The sequence below is a fragment of the Pollicipes pollicipes genome, unplaced genomic scaffold (assembly GCF_011947565.3).
Source record: "Pollicipes pollicipes isolate AB1234 unplaced genomic scaffold, Ppol_2.1 Scaffold_4740;HRSCAF=5597_pilon_pilon_pilon, whole genome shotgun sequence".
Taxonomy (NCBI): domain Eukaryota; kingdom Metazoa; phylum Arthropoda; class Thecostraca; order Pollicipedomorpha; family Pollicipedidae; genus Pollicipes; species Pollicipes pollicipes.
In genome coordinates this window covers 14,198,609-14,217,364 of record NW_023596545.1, presented here as the reverse complement: position 1 = coordinate 14,217,364, position 18,756 = coordinate 14,198,609, and the positions used below count along the sequence as shown (strand labels likewise).

Here is an 18,756-nt window from a genome sequence, read left to right as displayed (position 1 = left end):
CCTGTCTCTCTCCCGCCACCAACGCGCACCACGCATGTATCACATCAAACCACGGGTGTAACATTGGAGCAGCACGCAACAAAACACAGCCTGAAGGTAGGCTTCTTACTCACAAGGCTCCGGATAGACTACAACAACACGCATGTATGTTCAAAGGGACGTCGCCTCCTCCTCCATGTCACTCCTACCACACTCCTTTGTACATCGAACATTTCTACCTGCACATCCCACACACCGACGCGCACGACAAACTCGTACACTACACAATACACATAAGCTCCCACTCACACTCAAGATCATCCTAGGCAACTCATATCTGGATAGTTTCGACCCTCCCCCCCCCCCCCTTTGAACTTCTACGCAACACAAACCACGATAATTATATCTCAATGCTGCGAGGTTTTCCCTGTACAATTGCAAACGTTCAGGTTTTCCTCCTCGACGAGGGTTCTCCACGCACTATCCTGCCAAAACGTGGCGTTTTCCCGGTTGGCATAGGAATTAGTTTTTTTTTTTTAGTTAGGACTGCCCCGGACTATCATAACCCATCACAGGACAAGGTCACGTCGGGCCGCTGAGCTGGCTCCTTGGTCGCAACCAGGGCCACAGAGCCAGGAGACTCCCTTTTACGGCAGTAATGTCGCCTTGATCCACTGGCTCAGCCAAGGGAGAACCGGTTGTGGCAATGAAGTGGTCCTGGCTTCCGCACTGTACTGTGCTGTATTGCGTATCCTGTATGCATGTCCCTGTTTGTGCTGAATACACGGGCATGTGAACTCGCTGTGTTTCTATTGACTTGCCCTTGCCTACGGACAAAATTAGCCGTTCAACGCAACGTAGCTTCTCCTTTCGCTCACTCTGCGCCAGATGGCATAAGCCGACTTGACGTAGCTCTTTCACTGACCTTCAGCCTGAGGTAAGTTCCCCAGCCCGGCTGTGACTGCAGGTTGTCGGGGCAAGAAGGTCAGCCGGACCGGCTGTCAGTGGGGTCGATTGCAAACCGGGTCATGGTCGATATGTCTGGAAATCGTGCTCACCAACGCCAGATATAAATGACTAGATAATGATATTTTCCTTGGTTTTGATCGCCGCATGGTCAATGCAATGCCAAGATTTGAATGACGTTATTATCCCGTCACGTACGCCTGGGTGACCTTGAAGTAGTCTCCCCGAAATAGTCTGCACATCTTCGCGGGCGCGTAGCCCAGAAACTAGAGAGGTCTATATCTTAAGAAGGGCAGGCCGTGTCCTGCACCGAATGACTTTCAGAATGACTGTGGTGACAAGAAAACTTCCTTTAAGGGCTATTGTCAACCCAACGCTTAGAGTAAGAAGTCGTGACTGCATGCTGCAGTTTAATGAGTTCACAATATAATGCTGTTACATGACTGTCGTAAAAAGGAACGTCTCTAATTACAAATGACAGCTGCCATGGATGAACACCATGCTGACACATAGGATACTCTTGCTGTTCTATGGACACTGGGAGGACAGGGAGCGAACCTAAGCTTGTCTGTCGATATTCCCTCCGAATGGTCAAACGCACGTCCTCCGGACCCTTCTTGGTTCCTACCTACAGTCCGCAAGCATGCCTCAGGAAACACACATTTATTTCCGGCACCGGGCATGACGTTCGTCCGATGTATAAGTAGCTTTATGATGTCATGTACAAAGCATGTCACAGTAAAATCTTGCGTTATAACCATCGCCAAAACCTGACTTTTCCCATTTCAAAGAGACAGCTACATGCCCTAAATACATTTTGACGTGTGGAACATCGCTGCTTTTCTGTGGAGAATATCATCAAACGAAGAGGGAAGGGGGGCTCAGATGTAACGCTCCTGTCGATATTTCCTTCCAGAGGAGCGAGCCTTTCCCTCCTTGGATCTTTTTGTAATCGGTAATACATACCGCGGAAAGCATGCCGAACTGCTCTGGCACCGACCATATGACACACGCCGGATCCCTGCTATGAGGCAGGCGCCAACTCCAAAGTCTTCTGAAGGCAGGCAGTCACGCTCCTCATGCCATTAGGCGTCCACTTGTAGTACACACATGGAATGTATACGAGCACACCGAAAAGCAGGAAGACTATGACGTAGAAGTACCCGAACTGCGGCTTGTCCACCATCGGTCCCACCACCAGGTAGCAGGACATGAGCAGCACCAGCCATGGGATCCAGATGGGCACGCGGAACGCCCGCTCTGCGGCCGGACGGGTCTTTCTCAGGATGATCAGCGTCAGCACCACCAGGCCGTAGAAGATCCAGGCACAGAAGCTGAAGAGGTCGATGAGACTACCGATGTTGCCTACGGTGATCATAATGACGGCGATGCCACAGTTGAACATGGCCGCCGGGGTCGGTGTCAGCCGACGCACGTGGATGAAGCTCAGCACGTCGACCAAGTGGCCCTGGCGAGCGGAGGCGAAGCAGCGGCGGGCCGTGCTGAGGATGGTGCCATTGAGGGCGCCGCACACTGACAGCGCCACGCCCACTGGAATCAGGAAGGCGGCTGGACCCAGCACACGCTCGGAGAAGGAGACAGCCACGGCCGACGAGTCCAGCAACTGCTGCGGCGACAGCACTGCCAGGTAGGCCACGTTCGTCAGGATGTAGCAGACGGTGACGAGCGGCACTGCGATGAGGATGGCCAGCGGCAGGTTTCGAGCCGGCTTCACGATCTCCTCGGTGAGGCAGTTGAGATTATTCCAGCCGTCATACGCAAAAAGCCCACTGTAGAACGCCGTGGCGACGTCGCCCACAGAAGATGTGCTGCCCTGGAAGCCGGTGGCCAGATACTGGCTGTTGCCTTGAACCAGAGAATACGTGCCGGCTGCCACAATGAGACCGATGGTAGCGAGCTTCGACACTGTAAAAATTTTCTGCGCCCGTGTGGCCCAAGTGACGCTGTAGCAGTTGATGAACGTCAACAGGCAGCATGTGATCACGGCCAGCAGCGGGACCGCCATCGGCGGCGGCGCGCACGGTCTGGCGTAGAACGGCTGGACGCAGTACTCTGCGAACGCCAGGCTGAGAACGGCCGTGGACGCCGGCATAGTGATGAAGTTGGTCGTCCACGTCTGTAAGAAGGCGGGGAGCGGGCCGAAAAAGCGGTGCAGTGGGCCGAGCCCGTGGAACAGGTAGGCGAACTCGCCGCCCGACTCCGGGATCAGCAGGCCCAGCTCGATGTAGCAGAGCGCGCCGAGCGCGGAGAGTACGCCGCAGGACATCCACACCAGCAGCGAGAGCGCCACCGAGCCGGTCCGCTCCAGCACTCCCTGCGGCGACACGAAGATGCCGGAGCCGATCATGGTGCCGACGATGATGGCCGTGCTGGAGGCGGCGCCGACCGTGCGCGGCATGCGCACAGGCGCCCGGGCACCGTCGCCGCCCCCGAACGTCACTCCGCTCTCGCTGGCTATGAGCGCCCGGCTGGCCATGCTGTCCTGTGAACGCGATGAGCGGGGCGGCACGGCGGCGTCGGCGTCGGTGGCCGGATGCTGCACGCGCTGGAACGCCGGGTGCTGCACGCGATCGAACATGTGAGTAGCGGCTGCCGGTGACCGCTCCGACTGCGGTCAGCCTGAGGAGTGGCCGTCGATAGGCCGCGCTCAACACGGCGGGCACCGCTGCAGGCGTTTTGTCACGGCTGGTGAGTCAACTGCGCAGGGCACCGCGCATCGCATCAGCCGGTCATAAGGCTGACTAAGCAGGCGAATGATGATAAGTTCAACAGGGCTATGGTAATTTTCCCGCTGTTTCAATGTATCGCAACATCTTGATTATGCACTTGAAATTTGCATTTGCCGTTGGCATCACTTAACGTTATTCCAGGTAGAGGAGATGGATCCCCTCAGGTTTTTCGCTGGTTTCTCTGAAACTGCTCGCTTCCTTTTGTACTTCTTTTTTGTTTACTTATTCTGAATGTCATTTCTACGTACGACATTAAGCTTTCGGGTACTTGCGATGTGCCGGGGCGGCTCCAGGACCCGATATTTGGACGGAACTCCAGTAAAATTTGACCATTATGCGAGGCTGTCGATTTTTCCGGAATTGTATGCACTGTTTTCCATTTACAAAAGTTGATGATATCTCTAGTGAACAAGGCAGTCGTAACGTGAGTGTGGCCATTGCATTATAGCACAATTAGCATATCAAAGGAAGGCGCTTACAGGGTCCGAGGGCTGCGAGCTTCCCATTAGAAGTCGCCAATGTATGTATGAGGGGAACTTTAGGTATATCGATGGACAGGTTTGCTCTTCAAAGAATTTTGACACGAACAGTTGAGAAATAAGGTGAGCAAATCGTGGTAAGATTTCGGGAAGGGATCACAGGAACATAGCCTCATACCTGTGCTCGCAATACGGTACTATGCGCTGATAATGTAGAAACATACTTGCAACCGGAAGGTTAATGTGGTACCTCTGTCTTCAAACGCATAACAAATGTACTGCACTGGGTAACACAGCTGCCAACTTGACGCTACACGGTCTCTCGGCTGCCCACGCTACGGTAAATATCGACTTATGCGCTTGTCCTAGTAGCCCAGCACCTAAACACAATAGTGCCTCCTGACCAATAAACACATGCATATCGAAATATTGAATGTATAGAGAGGAAAGTTACTAAGGAAGGCAGCTCGCAAAAAGATAAACTATCCAGGGAAACAGTCCAGGAAAAAAGGGACACTTAAACACAGATGTGTGGCCATGGATCTGCTGTACTCCATCTTTCAGATCTGCGTCGTAAACAGCATCTTAGAAAATTATGGCATAGGCTAGTCAAGGAACGACAAAAATGGCCGGTCCTGTAAGAGTGTCATGAAATTGTAACACCCAGCATTCTAATTGGTTTTACTTTGGTTCATTAGATCGACTGATCACATGTACAGTATATAAAACAGTAATTTATGTTTAATATCATTCAAGCTTTCATGAAAGATCCCTGGGCTAAAAATACCGCTAGTTTTTTTATTTCTTTCATTTGGTCATGAGCACTAACTTCAAGAAATGGACGCTTGGATAACTAACTCGTGCAAATGCTTCCTGTAACTTAAACCGCTTTCAGACCAATCCCCCAGCAGTGTTGGGCTACATCTGACCTTGAAAGACGAACATCCCTTCGCTATAGCTAATGTGGTGATTTGATTTTCTTTGGTGTTTTGGATGGACAAAGGGATATTACGTACAGTACAGTCATCAGGAAGAAATGTTTTGCGGTGTTTTTGTTAAAGACCAATATCTCGTTTTCGAGACTGGGAGAAAACTCCTGGAGAACGGCGTTCACGTTACCGAGCGACTGCCGGTGGGCTTGCAAAAAGCAGAAGACCTTCAGACGCTCTGAGGTCATCGTCAACCTGATCGACGTCACCACGAGGTTGACGTGGCTGAACAGCCGCTCGGGCCTGGCCGTTGACATTGGCAGTGCGGTAGCACCCGAGTGAGCCTGCAAATGTTCGGAAGCAGGATGTCCGGACATTTATCTAGTGTCTAGTAGTTTATCGTGTTTATCTATCTTTATCTAGTTTATCTTGTGTCACATATATTGCCAACTCCTTCTTTCCTTTCCACACTTCCAGCCAGGTGTTGCGCTCAGCCTCAACGACTGGAACGGGGCCAGGAACCGTGCATACCGCGTCACGGTCGGCTTCATGGCTTCATACTTGCCGGAAGCAAGCCACAGAGTTTGAGTGACTGCTGCTGCGGCTGCCCGAAGCGGGCGTGGAGCTGGATGAGGACGCCAACCAGCAGAGGAATGAAGCAGCTCACCCTGAAGTAGTCTACGGCGGTCCGGCAGTCACTCGCGTTGGACCGGTGCACCGGTCTTGGCGCACGGCGGGGAGGATCGATATCGATCTCAAGGACTCGAGCTGCCTCACCTGCCTTGTCCATCACGAACTCAAGCATCTCCTCTGGCTTCTCTCTCCATCCCTGCAGCAGCTTGTTGCAAACATTGATGTGTTTTGCAGCACTAAAACGTGCAAGCCCTTCGCCTGGAGTGCACGGGCGACTGGCTGCACCACAGAGGCCACGGCTTCAAGCGCATGCAGTGTCACCAGAAGCTCTGAAGAGGCGATTGTGCGCATCAGACTCTTGGCGTTCTTCCACGATTCTGAAAAAAACGCACGCTCATTTTCGTCAGACAGTGGGCCACTGCTGGCACCAGCTGGCAGATGCACGTCACTGCCTCGAGACGCTCCAGACAGCGCGTAGTGCAGAGCGTGATAAGCCTCTTTCGGCTTTCTTTGGGTACCATCTTCTTGATGGCCTTCTTCACGGCTCTGGCGCGCTTTCTGTGAATGCAAAAGTGTTTATATCTCTTACGGTATCAAGACATTCTCGAACGTCTCGCTACTTGCAGGGGCCGCTGACGTACAAATTATGTGTACACATCGAACAGCAAAAAAAAAAACGCCCTGCGGTTGTTGCCGCTTTTGAGCACAGCTGCTCCTCCCATATTCTCACTAGCCGCTGCTGGAGCTACGTCGAACCAGCAGCCGGTTATCCCTATACCGTCAAATGAGCGAGGTCTGCAACTTTTTCAGAATGACTGCCGATGATTACTCCACTCATCTTTGTCTCCTACACATCGTCGTCCTTTTCTCCTCATTACTCCCCCCCCCCCCCTCGTCGTCGGTGCCGTTGTGTTTGGAGCACCCAGCCTCCATCTCTGCTCGAGCAGATACACGATGCGAACAGAATCTCTGTGAACACTTCACACGTAATCCTGCTGGGATGCGCACCAAAGGACAACTGCCATCTGTTCGCGTCTGCTCGGTCAGTTGTTTCATCCACCAGTGCGCTGAAGAGGCTACCCCCCCCCCCCCCCCCCCGTTCGTCTGATGTATTTTGTGATTCAAGAGTCAGTGCGGTCAAGCAGCTCGCTTTGAGCAGTAAGCGAGTGCTAGGAATTTGTTCGCCAGCACCGGACGGTGTCAGCAGTGTAATACAAATAATCATGACATTCGCAGTTGGATTTTTTACGAGCTATTACACGCGTCGAACAGACAGCGTAGGCAACTTAATATGGGTACCTGTGGTATGCAAGCATATCCGATCAGAGCCTGTTCAAAAGAATATGGACTTAAAATCGCATTAACCACCGTGATTTGGGCCCTGTTTGTGACGCGGTGATCTAGCGTTGTCTGGGGCCTCTTCGCGGTGTTGTGTACCGCCACCTCCGGCGACTGTCGCTTCACGACGAGCCCGGGCGCACAGGAGCCACCTGAGGCGCTCTTGTTCGTCAGCTTAACACGGCTGACGCAGCCATCGGGCCCACTCGCCTTGTGTTGCCACGCGGGCGACCTTGCCTCCTCCCTCCCCCCTCCCACGATCGCTTTTCATGAGAGGGCTTTGAGACGGAGTGGTACTGTGGCACTTCAATTCAGTTGCATGGTGTCAATTCATCATTCATTAATGTGTAATGCCTTCGCGTGGAGCGGGTATCCTATCATTCTACAGGATGCACCGCCAGCTCCTGGGGTGCCAATATCTACACATGGTAGAAGTGACTAGTGAAGCTCTAAAAATTGCTATAATTTATTTGTTTCTCTTTTCGCATTCTAAGGTGCAACGATTGCACGGAAAGATGGCCCCGCTTGACCCGGGCTGGCAAGTAGCCTGTTACTTTCTATCATTGCGCTGTCCCTGAGATGCCATTTTAGCCCCAGGGCACCTGATACTACCGTTTCGGGGCGGAATCTCACACACTGGACTACCGGAATGCGAGACTGGGTGTGACATGCGTGAGCGAATTGTTGTTATGAGCGTGGCTTGCGACGGTGCTTAAGTGCAGGTAGCACACAGACGGGAATATCCCCCCCCCCCCCCCCACGTATTTCATTTCCTTTGCCGCGCTAGGCGCTACAGGTTCCCTTATACCGCGTGGGCGCCTATGAAATGGCAATGTTTTGTATTGATGCTTGTGTGTCTTGTGTCTTGCATGTCGTGAGACTTGAATGTCCTGAAGGTGATGCGTGTGTATGCTTTAAACACCATGGGCGTCGATTCAAAATAACCTCTTTATCGCCCTAGTGAGTTATGCAGGCCTTAGGGGCGTCCTTTCAGCGCCCCGGGGAACCGCTGCAGAATTGAGAGCACCATTTTATTTTTAGAGCGTTCTAGTCCAATGGACCATTTTCAGACATGGGGGTGACTCATCCGGATTTTGCGCATCTGTTTCAGACTTGGGAATATCTTTTGACCGCAGAAGCATCTTTTCAGCCCTCGGGACCGCCCCAAACTACTTTTGTCATTCTGTTTGGACGTCCGGCTGTTCTTTGGACCGTCAGGATATGTTTTCAAACATCAGGGAAGCTGTTGAAGTCCTGAGGGTAACCCTCCTGAGATCTGGACGCCCTTGTGTTTTTAAATATGTTACTTCACCCTCGAGGCATGTTTTCAGATGTCCGGGGCGCCCCATTGGTCATATAAGGCGCCTCTCCAGGCTGTGGGGCACTCAGACTCTTTAACGCATTCTTTTAAACCTCGATACATTTTCTAACCGCAAGGACGTCTTTTGGATCCTCCGAGATGCCCTTTTTAAAGAATAAATAAGAAGGCATCTTCAAGACTTTGGGACATAATTTTAAATCACCAGGACCGCCCTTTCAGGCCTCTGGGAACCATAAGGGTATGACACGCTATTTTGCGGTTTTAGAATGACTTAAACCTGTTCTTGAGACATATCTCGAACGTTAGCGGCGCCCTTCGAGCCCTCAGGGCGCCTCTCCAGGATTTGAGGCGCCTTGTTGTTCTCAAGGGTGTTCTTCTCTCTCTGGAGACGCATCTTCTTCACTTCAAAGACGGCCTTTGAGCCATCGAGGAAGGTTCCCCAGTGCTTGGGGCACCATTTTATTCTCGAGGTCTTTCTTCTTGCCCTCCGGACATAGGCTACGGAGGAGCCCGGATATGTTTTCAGAGGGCACCCTTCCAGTACTGAAGCGTTCGATGCCCTTTTTTCTTCAAGAGACCTTTCTAGACTCAGGGACACATTTTCCGAACACAAGGGCACCCTTGCACCATTCCGGGTAGCGCCTGTGCCCCTTTAGGAGCGTCACGATAGAAAGGCGCCTTCGGCACTCTAGAGCGGCCACTGGAGGGGCACCGTTACTTTTCGATCGGGGAGGGGGGGGGGGGGAGCGTGTGACCCCAATGCCCGTGTCTGGATCCGTCCCTGTCATATGTGATCATTATCACTGTCACATCGGCATCAAATGAAGTGCCAATCATCACTATCGAAATAATTCTTATTCCGATCATTTTTCAATTATTTTTAACATTGGGGCGCAACGCAAATCAAGCTGGCCGAAATCCAAAGATAAATTAGCATGTCGGACCTGGGGGTAAGCTAGGTCAACGTTATTGGCTCAGCCATCCCAACCGATTTTATAAAGTGTCAACCCTGTCCAGGTCCAGGGGCCAGAGCCTTGACAAGGGCGGACACAGGATTGACCAAGCCCCCCCCCAAAAAAAAATCGCCCGACGTGGCCCATCTATTATTGAGAGCATGTTTTCACAAATATACATATATATATATATATATATATATATATATATATATATATATATATACTATAAATACATCAACATTGCACATCTTTACGTTCTTTAACTGGAATATAGGCCAGTCGCCACCTCGAGATTAACTCCTCATTATGTTTACAGTAAATAAACTAAAAAAATGTGCGTTAAATGACTGCATGAAATGACGCACCCGTGCGTTTTATTCAAAAATGGTCAAGTAAACCCTTTTATACGGATAGAACTCAAAAATTTTGTCAGAAGATGTATTTGGGTTGTACAGAGGTAGGAATGATTCCTCGAATGTATATTAAAGAACAAAATGGATCAACAATTTGGATTTACATGGCCAAGCCGTGTTTGCCTGGATATGTTTAACATTTAGTCAGAATTGATGAGTGGTACAAATTATGTAAGATAGTTTTGAGCATGCGCTTTCGCATATCCTAGTAACAAAAAACTTGATTCCATGCGTTGCAGTCACCCTAGGCCACGCAGCATCGTCCCGCGGTTAACGTTAGGTCGTGGCCAATAACTGGAGGAAAGTGGTGACGTATCGGAAAGAAGTGCCTTTCAACACTTTTGGACACCGAATCGTATATTTAGATATATTCCGGGTGTATATATTAACTGTGCGATTTTTAGATTGATGACAATAACGTATTGGTTATTACAGTACCGCGAAGTGGTGCGGGAATCTGGTGGTGGAAATAGAAGACTAGGGTAAAATCTCTATTTGAACTGTCGCTGTAAGCTGTTAATCTGTCCAAAGTACGGCCTCAAAGGTTCAAAAAAGACTCGTCCAATGTGATCTTTAAACTACTCGAATAAATTTGAAAGATGTTCAGGAACATTTTTATGATAACCATTTTGCTCAGACGGACATGGGGGGCCCATCAAGGTCTCAGACGGACATGGAGCCAACTGTTCGGTGTTCGTGATCTCTCACCGACTTAGACACCCGCATTGTCTCAGGGGTTCCTCAAACAGCGCAAGAGGACCTCCGGCTGATATTTCAGCTGCATGACACTGCGAGCTGCGATTCTTCATGTGACCCACAGCCAGTCCTTCGGGCCCTTATGCCCTCCAACCGGGCCATTGATCGTCGGTTCCGGTGAGCCAGCTGGGCCCCTCTTCGGGTCTTATCAAACATTTGCCTTGGTCGGTTCCGGGCCCCTGTTAGCATAGGGCCTCTATCAGGCGCCGTGGACCCCTATCAGATACAAGGCCCCAGGCCAATGCAAATCGCTGGCCCCGGTTTTAAAGCTGATTTGGAAGTGGGTACTTGGTTCCATACCGACACGGGGTCGACTATGTGGTGCGGTGGTACCTGACCCAAACATAGGCCCATACCGACTCAGGGGGTCCCCGATCGGCGCAAAGGGCGCTCTGACGGTTATTTGAGGGTCCGTCTTCGCAGGTTCTGGCCCTTCAATAAAACTCCGACCAGCCCTTTATGCCCCTAGACCCTCCAATCGAACCCTTGATCGCCGGACTGGATGGGCCCTCTAGGCTCTTCGGGCCGCCTAGAACACTGCCTCTGGCCGGCTCGGGGCCCGTTTTCACCGGGCCCCTATTATGCGCTGGAGGACCGGAGGAATGTAAATTGCTGGCTCCGACTTCGTCCTTGCTTGATATATGGGCCCTTAGGTCCATGCCGTCACGGAGTCGACTGTGCGTTACTGGTAGTGCCTGACCGAAATATAGCCCCTTATCGATTCAGTGGGCCCCTAATCAGCGCACAGGGCCCTCTAGCTGGCATTGCAGTGCCCGACCCTGCTGGCCGGGGCTGCTGACTGCGACCTCTGGCTGGCTTTTCGAGCCCTTAATCATAGGTTTCAAGGGGCCCTTCGGGCCTTCCGGAACCTAAAGGGGGCGTGGGCCCCCTATGCTACCCCACCCTGCCTGTGCTACTGCCCCTGGCTCGTGAGTTTTTGAGGTTGGAGACGGCTGCAGCCGCAACAGATAAAAATAGTGCTTAATAAGTTATTTCGAATTTGGTAGCAAGGTGCGGGAGGGAAGGTGGCGCAGACGTTTCGATAATGACCTTCACACGTTTCAAGAATTGTGGGTACCGGTTGAAGGTGTTGCTGGCACATGTTTGATGTATTTACATGTAGTTGTATGCTAGGTATTGGTATGCTATTCTTATTGAGCTGCATACAGTGCTCAGTAAATTTTCCTGCAATGCCCAGGTGTCATGTTTTGTGTCATCTGAATCTGTAAATGAGGAACCGCCTTAAAAGCTTGGTAGGTTGAGACTTGGTACCCAAGGTATGACTGATTCGGTTTCGATGGGGAATGCAGCCTGAAATTTTGTTGACTCAGTGAATGCTGTTCTCAAGGTCAGCACTGGGACTACATTCCACCTTCACTACTTTATATATTTGTACATAAGTGAACACACAAAGCAACCTAATTGAAACATGCCATAATGTGCTATACCCTTTACAAATATATTGCAATTGATGCCCTGACATGTCAGAACAGTGTTTTCAGCATGCAACCTTCTGTTCTAAACTTATCTGAACTAAGCTTACCTGATGTATTCAAATCTAACCATGTATGTATGACGGCACATGTATGTATGTATGTATGACCAAATCACCCTGATCAACCTTCCTACTTAATCCTCTGCATTGTGTAATCCTGTTGGTGTCTAACATCACCTTCCGGTTTTCATTCCCACCCGAAAACGTCATATTTCCGCACCATGTTGACCAATCTGCAAACAATATCGAAGACTGCTTGGATATGCAAGAAACACATTTTGTTGGATTCTGGTTACCTTGGCCTCACACATTTTTATGGTTCTTGATACGCAGTAATGTTGTGATCATGCAGTAATGTTGTGATCACATGTAGAAATGGAGCCAGGCGTGGTTGCTTCGTGTTTGCGCTTGGATGTTTGCTATCGTGGTTATCTAAGTTCTGAGGTAGGAGTTTAAATGACCTGTTTTACGATTAATTACAATATGTTCTGCCTTAAAAATGACGATTGATGTACAATGCTCTTTCTTAACACGAGGTAGCAGTGTATAACCTGACCTAAGATAGTCCTGTTTTATGGTTATTTATGATGCTTGATGCCTAAAACATCAGTTGCTTGGACAAGTTAATCTCATCATTAGGTATTAATGTAGACAATAACAATAAAAAAGAATAGGAAAAGCTTTCTGTGAGTGATGGTAAGTATAGTGATTTATTCCATAAATGTGATGGTAATTGGTGAATGCATAATTTTAAGATATTGGGATTTTCTACTAACCTATTAGGACATACAAATGGCTTCTTCATTTTCTGCTCTTTTTTGCTCATAGTACTGCTCTTTAACTTCTAATAGTTCAGCAGGCAGCTGTTTGCAGGAGATAGGACCAAACACAGTGATTGTGTTATTGCTACATGCTTTATTAGGAACTTGCATAGTGGCTGACACCTCTCCCTGGCCATTTTGAGTAATATATTCTGGGGAGCTCATATTGTTCTGGAAAAGGGCGGTCACTGTTTCTTATTATATCTCGTGGTTACTCTCATGTCATGATTTCATTGACTGGAAAAGATGAGATACAGCCTCTATGCTCAGAAAGATGGCTAATGTATATTCAATGGAATGTTCCACATTCAAAGATATTGAAACAAGCACCAAACGTGATGAAATGAGCTCACTTTTTTATGCTTTACTATTTGTATGCTTTAAGTGAAACAGACCCATAGAAAACACAATTTCTCTGTTTAGTCAACAGGCTTCTTAATGCATCATGGTTTCACTGCATCACCATATCTTGCAAAAAAAGCTGATTGAAACCCAATTGATGGCCGTAATATCTGGAAATCCACGAACGCCAGATATGGATATCTCAACCATTATGCTTTGTTCAGCCTTGATTGCTGCATGATGAATGGAATGATGGGTAATGAATGATGCTACTATGATGTCATGGATGCCTGAATGATCTTGAAATATTCTCAGAAATAGTCTACACGTCTGTGTGGGCATGTAGCTCAGAAACTACTGGTATTAAGAAAGGCAGGGCAGTGAACTGCATTTAAAAATCTTCAAAATATCTATTTCAGTTCAAAACCCCATGCAGCTGTAGAACGCTGCTTCTGTACGCTGCCTGCCAACTTCAGAACACGTGCCCGGTTGACTGGTTAGATAATCTTTGCCCATGTGGGGGGTCAATTTGACCCCCCTCCTGAGATCTCAGGAACTAAGAAAGCCAGAGACACCAAATGCACAAGGTGTATTGACCTGTACATGAACTCACTTGGTCAAAGTTAAAGGCTCCTAGGTCATTACCTTCGGGTCAAATAACGTCAAACAAGGTCAAATTTCAGGTTGGTCTCCAAAGGGTCCATATAACCTAGATCACGATTCTAGGCAAAAGGTCATGCTCATTAAAGTCAGTGACCTCATTTGACCCTTTGAAGGTCGTGGTGACCAAAATCACACAAGGACACTTTGAGTTTTGTATTTGGATAAGCAGCAATGATTATGCTATGTATGTTTCTAAAAACAAAATGCTGACCCAGATTATTCTAGGTCAGCAACCTATTCTGGCCTTTAAGAGGGCGTATAATGTAATCCCTGCCATCAGCAAGTTCGAACTTAGTGCCAGGAACTATCCCATACAGCAAGCATGATATTAATAAAACAGGGTGGTTTTAACCTTGGTCTGAGCTTCATACCTGAGCATATTTCGATTTAATTTGCTTATTCAACTGTTTTGTTACCAAAGAAAGTATTTCGGAGATGTATGGCTTCGAGTAGCACTCCGTTGCTGGATCAAATTGAATGATTCCCTAGAAACTGCCTTCGCTTAAACAATGGCCTGACTTTGACCCGCCATAGGTCAGCGACCTTACAGGCTGCATCTAAATTTTCGATGCCAGACGATTTGCTATTCCATTGCCTGCAGCTATGCAAAATTTGGTGCGGCTTCGCCGCGTTGTTCGGAGACCATTCCGGAAAATCCTTCGGGGGGCCAATTTGACCCCGCCCGAGCGCGTGCTAAATAAGTTAAGTCTTCACAGAAAAAATCGTAATCCAGTGGGCATTATTTGTTCGGTTTTCAGGGTACTAATGTGAACCACCAAAATCGGTATGGAGGGTCTAACATGGAGGATCGAATGGGCCTAACAAATATGAGCAGTGTGATTTTAGGCAAGGGTATTCATGTCTGACAATCCTAGACTTCTGACACTGGGCATATGAACATTTTGATATAAACCAACTTGTTAGAACATGCTCTGATTTGTCATTTTTCATAATATTCCTTACAAGACTTAATTAAACTTTAAGTGTGATGATACTTTGGTAGTTTGTTAAAATGGACAGAATGGTGGCTTGCAGTGTGGCAGTAAGTGCCACAGTATTAAATGGGTCCAAATTTTCATAGCAAAATGTGTATGCTGTGACCATTGGGTTTAGGTCGTGTGCCTTTTCCGTGAATGACCATTGTAAATAACGTTGGAAATGACAAGTAGATTTGCTGCAGAATATTTAGAAAACACTTGTTGGGTAGTAAAAACTAAACTTGTTCAGGGTTTCAGCTTTTATGAGATCATGTGTGTAGATGGAGGGCATATGAGAGAGTTGTGCATCACGGCTCAAGAACATGTGATTGAATAGTAAAATTCCTTGGTGTCAAGACCAGAATGTTGGTTTCGGAACCTGGTGTGGAAGGCAACACATTAACAACTCCAGAATGCAGGCAAAGGGTACAGATCCGCCCTGCATGTAAAATGATATAGCCATGCTTTGAAGGTTGATTTCCATTTATAAGCCATATGCTAGTGTTCGCACAAAGTAAAATATCCTCACATGTACCACAGGCGAGTACAGGCCAATGTATCAAAACCAGACATTATGTGACTCAGCCTCATATGACGTGCTCCATTCCAGCTGAAGAAACAAGCGTCCAAAGTCTACCTTCTCACTCCAGCGGCGGCCATGGCGTCGCAGTCTCTGGAGATCGTGCTGCCAGGTGACGTGATCAAGACAGAGGGTGACCTGGACCTGGGCCCGGGCCTGCGTCGCGAGCGGCACGGCTGCGTGGTGCTGCAGCCGGGCGTGCACCGGTTCCGCGCGCCGCGAACCCACTGGGTCGACACCCACTGCCGCCGCTACGTGCCGGTGCGCGGCCAGTGCGTGGTGGGTACGGTGTTAGCGCGCGCCGGCGACATCTTCCGTGTGGACATTGGAGCGCACGAACCGGCCACGCTCTCCTACCTGTCGTTCGAGGGCGCCACCAAGAAGAACCGCCCCGACGTGAAGGTCAGGACTGCGGAAGATTCGTTGTGGGGTGTGCATTGCGTAGGGGGGCCGGGGGACGGAAATGTACATGCTAATGCGCTTATTCCAACCAACTTAGAAATAGCTGGTCTTTTGGAGGGATAGCACCACTGACCAATGATACTATGATCTTTGGGAATCCGGTGCACCGATGTCGCCATTTATTAGCAACCACCAGCGAGATAAAATGGCCCAAGTTCTGAAATAGTATTCATATTTAATAATTCTGCACCTATTTGAACTTCCACTTTGAACGGGTCTCCGGAACAAATGTGAAACTGCTGCGGTGTTGTTTTCTGGCCTTTAATCTGGCGGACACCGGCGGCAGGTGGGTGACCTGGTGTTCGCGCGTCTGCTGGTCGCCAACAAGGACATGGAGCCGGAGCTGGTGTGCGTCAACTCGAAGGGTCGCGCCGAGGGCCTGGGCGTGCTGTCGGCGGAGGGGCTGGACTTCACCGTGCCGCTGCACGTGTGCCGCAAGGTGCTGGCGCCCGCCTGTGGCCTGCTGCGCCGGCTCGGCTCCGAGCTGCGCTTCGAGATGGCCGTCGGCATGAATGGCCGCGTCTGGGCCACCAGCAACAGCCTGCGCTACACGGCCGCCGTCGCCAGCGCCATTTGCGCCTCTGAGCACATGGACGAGGCGCAGATCGCCGCCATGTGCCGCGAGGTGGCAGCAGTGGCGCACCAGCGGCGATGAGCACGCGCGTGTGGGCGGGGGAGGGAGGGCTATGGCGTTGCGTTGTGATGTGCGTGGAATGCTCGGAGGATCGTGGCGAGTGCACAGATCGTGCAAATGGCGTACGTGACCTGGCACCCGTCGGTGATCTGGGAGATCTGGCGCGGCGGGGTCTGGTCCACGGCGTTTTTACATGCGCGTCGCTTCATGCTGCGGTTCGTCCCGTTCTGGACCCGAGCCCACCCAACCGCAGTCGGCGGGCGGAAGACCGGCAGAGGGCGGAGTGGTCACCACTGCGGACAATTCCTGAGCATCTAGCTAGTTTTGATGAGAACCTGGGGTTCTCTGCGCTCTGCGGCGTCTCACAAGCCACTGGTCAGGTGCGTGTGTGTGATCATCGCTGACACCGTGTCCAGCATATTTCACGTGTGAGATCAGGTTACGTCCTCTTGTCTGGTGCCAAATCTTGCTCAGTTACATGTGAAGTGTGCTTCTCCCATTCTCCATTGCAGTATGTTGCATGAAGGACGAGGGTTAGCGGCATGTATGCCCCGGGTATCGCAGAGATGAAAGGGCAAGTCACTGGAGTCACGGTCACGTTCATTTCATTCGCGCTCTGTTGGCAAAGAATAAAAAGCCGTCAAAGCGTTAAGTTTTTGGTTGCTTGCTGAAGTTCTCACAGCCAAAGGTAAGCGTACAAAAAACGTACCAGCGTTCAGCACTGCTGGCGTTATGAAGCAACGTGCTCGTAATAACGCACAAACGGCGTTAGAAACTGCATCACGGCGGCCGTTGCGTTGTCTGCACGGTTTCCTCACACACGGCGCGGAGCTGGGACCGGCTTTGGTCTCGACGTGAGCTGGCGTGCCCCTGCAACGCCCATATCGGCTACGGCGCGCCCAATACACGGGGCTGGACCACACAACCATGAGCAGGACTGTGTAGGGAGGCCCGGTCCAAGACCAAATCGGGAAGAGCGGCGGAGGGTTCTCCATCATTGACGCCGGTGGTCGGATGCCCTCGGGACTCGCGTAACCAGGGCATCATTCGCGGGCGACAGACGCACCGCCGCTCCAGAGTCTGCGGTCACTGGCGCCGTCAGCCGTTGAAGAACTGATGTACGCTGGCGGCCAGCGGCTCGCCGAGCAGCGGCGCCAGCTGTGCGACGCTGGCGCCGGCCAGCGCGGCCAGCGAGCCGAACCGCGCCAGCAGCTGGTCGGCCTTGCGCGCACCCAGGCCAGGCACGGCCTGGACGGCGGCGCGCAGCTGCTGTTCGACCGGCGGCTCGTCCAGCGGCTGCGGCACATCCCGGTCAGCTGCCGCCAGCTCGGCCAGCAGCTGCGGCAGCTCGGACACGGCCGACACGGGCAGCACGGTCAACTGCAGCTCGAGTGCAGCCAGCAGTTGGATCTCGTAGAACTCACGGCTGGTCACCGCCGTCCGCTCCATGATCACCACCTGGCGGCGAGCGGCGGCGTCAGGCGGCGGTGGCGACGCCACGGCCCAGCGCGGAAGCCGCCGCTCCTGCTTACATAATGCGGAGAAGGGATCTGCGTCGTCCCGGAGTCGACCGCGGAGAGGAGAGTTTGCAGCAGACAGAATTTCCACTCCAGAACGGCGCAATGTCGTGCGCACCAATGTGCACTCACGCAGCCTGGTAGGACGCCGTGCATTCTGCTCAGGCGTACATACAGGCTTACAAAAATATTCCAGGCCTACTAGAAGGCGTTTGGGGCCTTCAAATGTCATCCATTCTTTATCCGGAGCCATACTTAGTGCAGCAGCCCAGTCAATCGAGCAGTCGCCATACGAGCTCAGCCAAAATTACAAAGCAGATCACGCGTAGTCTTGCAGGGATCAGAGGCAGGTTATTCGATGATGCTGCTACCCAATCTGATATGAATCATACGGCGTTGCATGAAAAGACGGAAGTCGGAACTGCGTTCACACAAACTGCACAGAGGATTCTCCACTGCTGCCATGGATTGCACTATCATGTCCCACAAATCTGGCTGTCTACCTGCTAGCACAACCTTTCTGTTAACCATTATGCTGGTTGATCGCAAGCTTTTCAGGAGACTGCTGGCAACCGTCCGGCCGACCGGCGTCCTCCCCCAACGCCAGCGGAGGTGTACCTGGCGCGGCAGCGGTGATCGGCTGAGCGTGTGCAGTCGACGGCGACACAGCCCGCTGTTCATCAGGTCACGCTCGGTCAGCAGCACCACGGCCGTGTCGGGCGCCGGCAAGAAGTCGGCCACACCC

At 50.9% G+C, this 18,756-nt stretch overlaps 2 protein-coding genes across 6 annotated transcripts; one reads left to right on the top strand and one right to left on the bottom strand.

The window, feature by feature from the left end:
* Positions 1-1,969: 1,969 nt before the first annotated feature.
* LOC119097960 (b(0,+)-type amino acid transporter 1-like) lies at positions 1,970-3,544 on the bottom strand. Its single transcript, XM_037220898.1, has one exon. The coding sequence runs from the start codon at positions 3,542-3,544 to the stop codon at positions 1,970-1,972; it is 1,575 nt and encodes a 524-aa protein (XP_037076793.1).
* Positions 3,545-11,606: 8,062 nt separating this feature from the next.
* On the top strand, positions 11,607-17,142 carry LOC119099510 (exosome complex component RRP40). Of its 5 annotated transcripts, none has more exons than XM_037222662.1 (3): positions 11,607-11,773; positions 15,429-15,800; positions 16,147-17,142. In XM_037222662.1, the coding sequence occupies exons 1-3, from the start codon at positions 11,750-11,752 to the stop codon at positions 16,513-16,515; spliced, it is 765 nt and encodes a 254-aa protein (XP_037078557.1). In that variant the 5' UTR covers positions 11,607-11,749; the 3' UTR covers positions 16,516-17,142. The 5 variants fall into 5 exon arrangements, with proteins under 5 accessions (XP_037078557.1, XP_037078560.1, XP_037078558.1 ...); XM_037222665.1 differs by having other exon boundaries at positions 11,607-11,797; positions 15,469-15,800; XM_037222663.1 differs by having other exon boundaries at positions 11,607-11,797.
* Positions 17,143-18,756: the final 1,614 nt, after the last annotated feature.

What these genes read in the sequence shown, in the direction of transcription:
- LOC119097960 (XM_037220898.1), bottom strand. Translation starts at nt 3,544, where the DNA reads ATGTTCGATCGCGTGCAGCACCCGGCGTTCCAGCGCGTGCAGCATCCG.
- LOC119099510 (XM_037222662.1), top strand. Translation starts at nt 11,750, where the DNA reads ATGAGGAACCGCCTTAAAAGCTTG. An exon ending in GGAACCGCCTTAAAAGCTTG is followed by an intron (nt 11,774 to 15,428) that starts GTAGGTTGAGAC and finishes GCTCCATTCCAG; the next exon opens with CTGAAGAAACAAGCGTCCAA. An exon ending in AGAACCGCCCCGACGTGAAG is followed by an intron (nt 15,801 to 16,146) that starts GTCAGGACTGCG and finishes CACCGGCGGCAG; the next exon opens with GTGGGTGACCTGGTGTTCGC.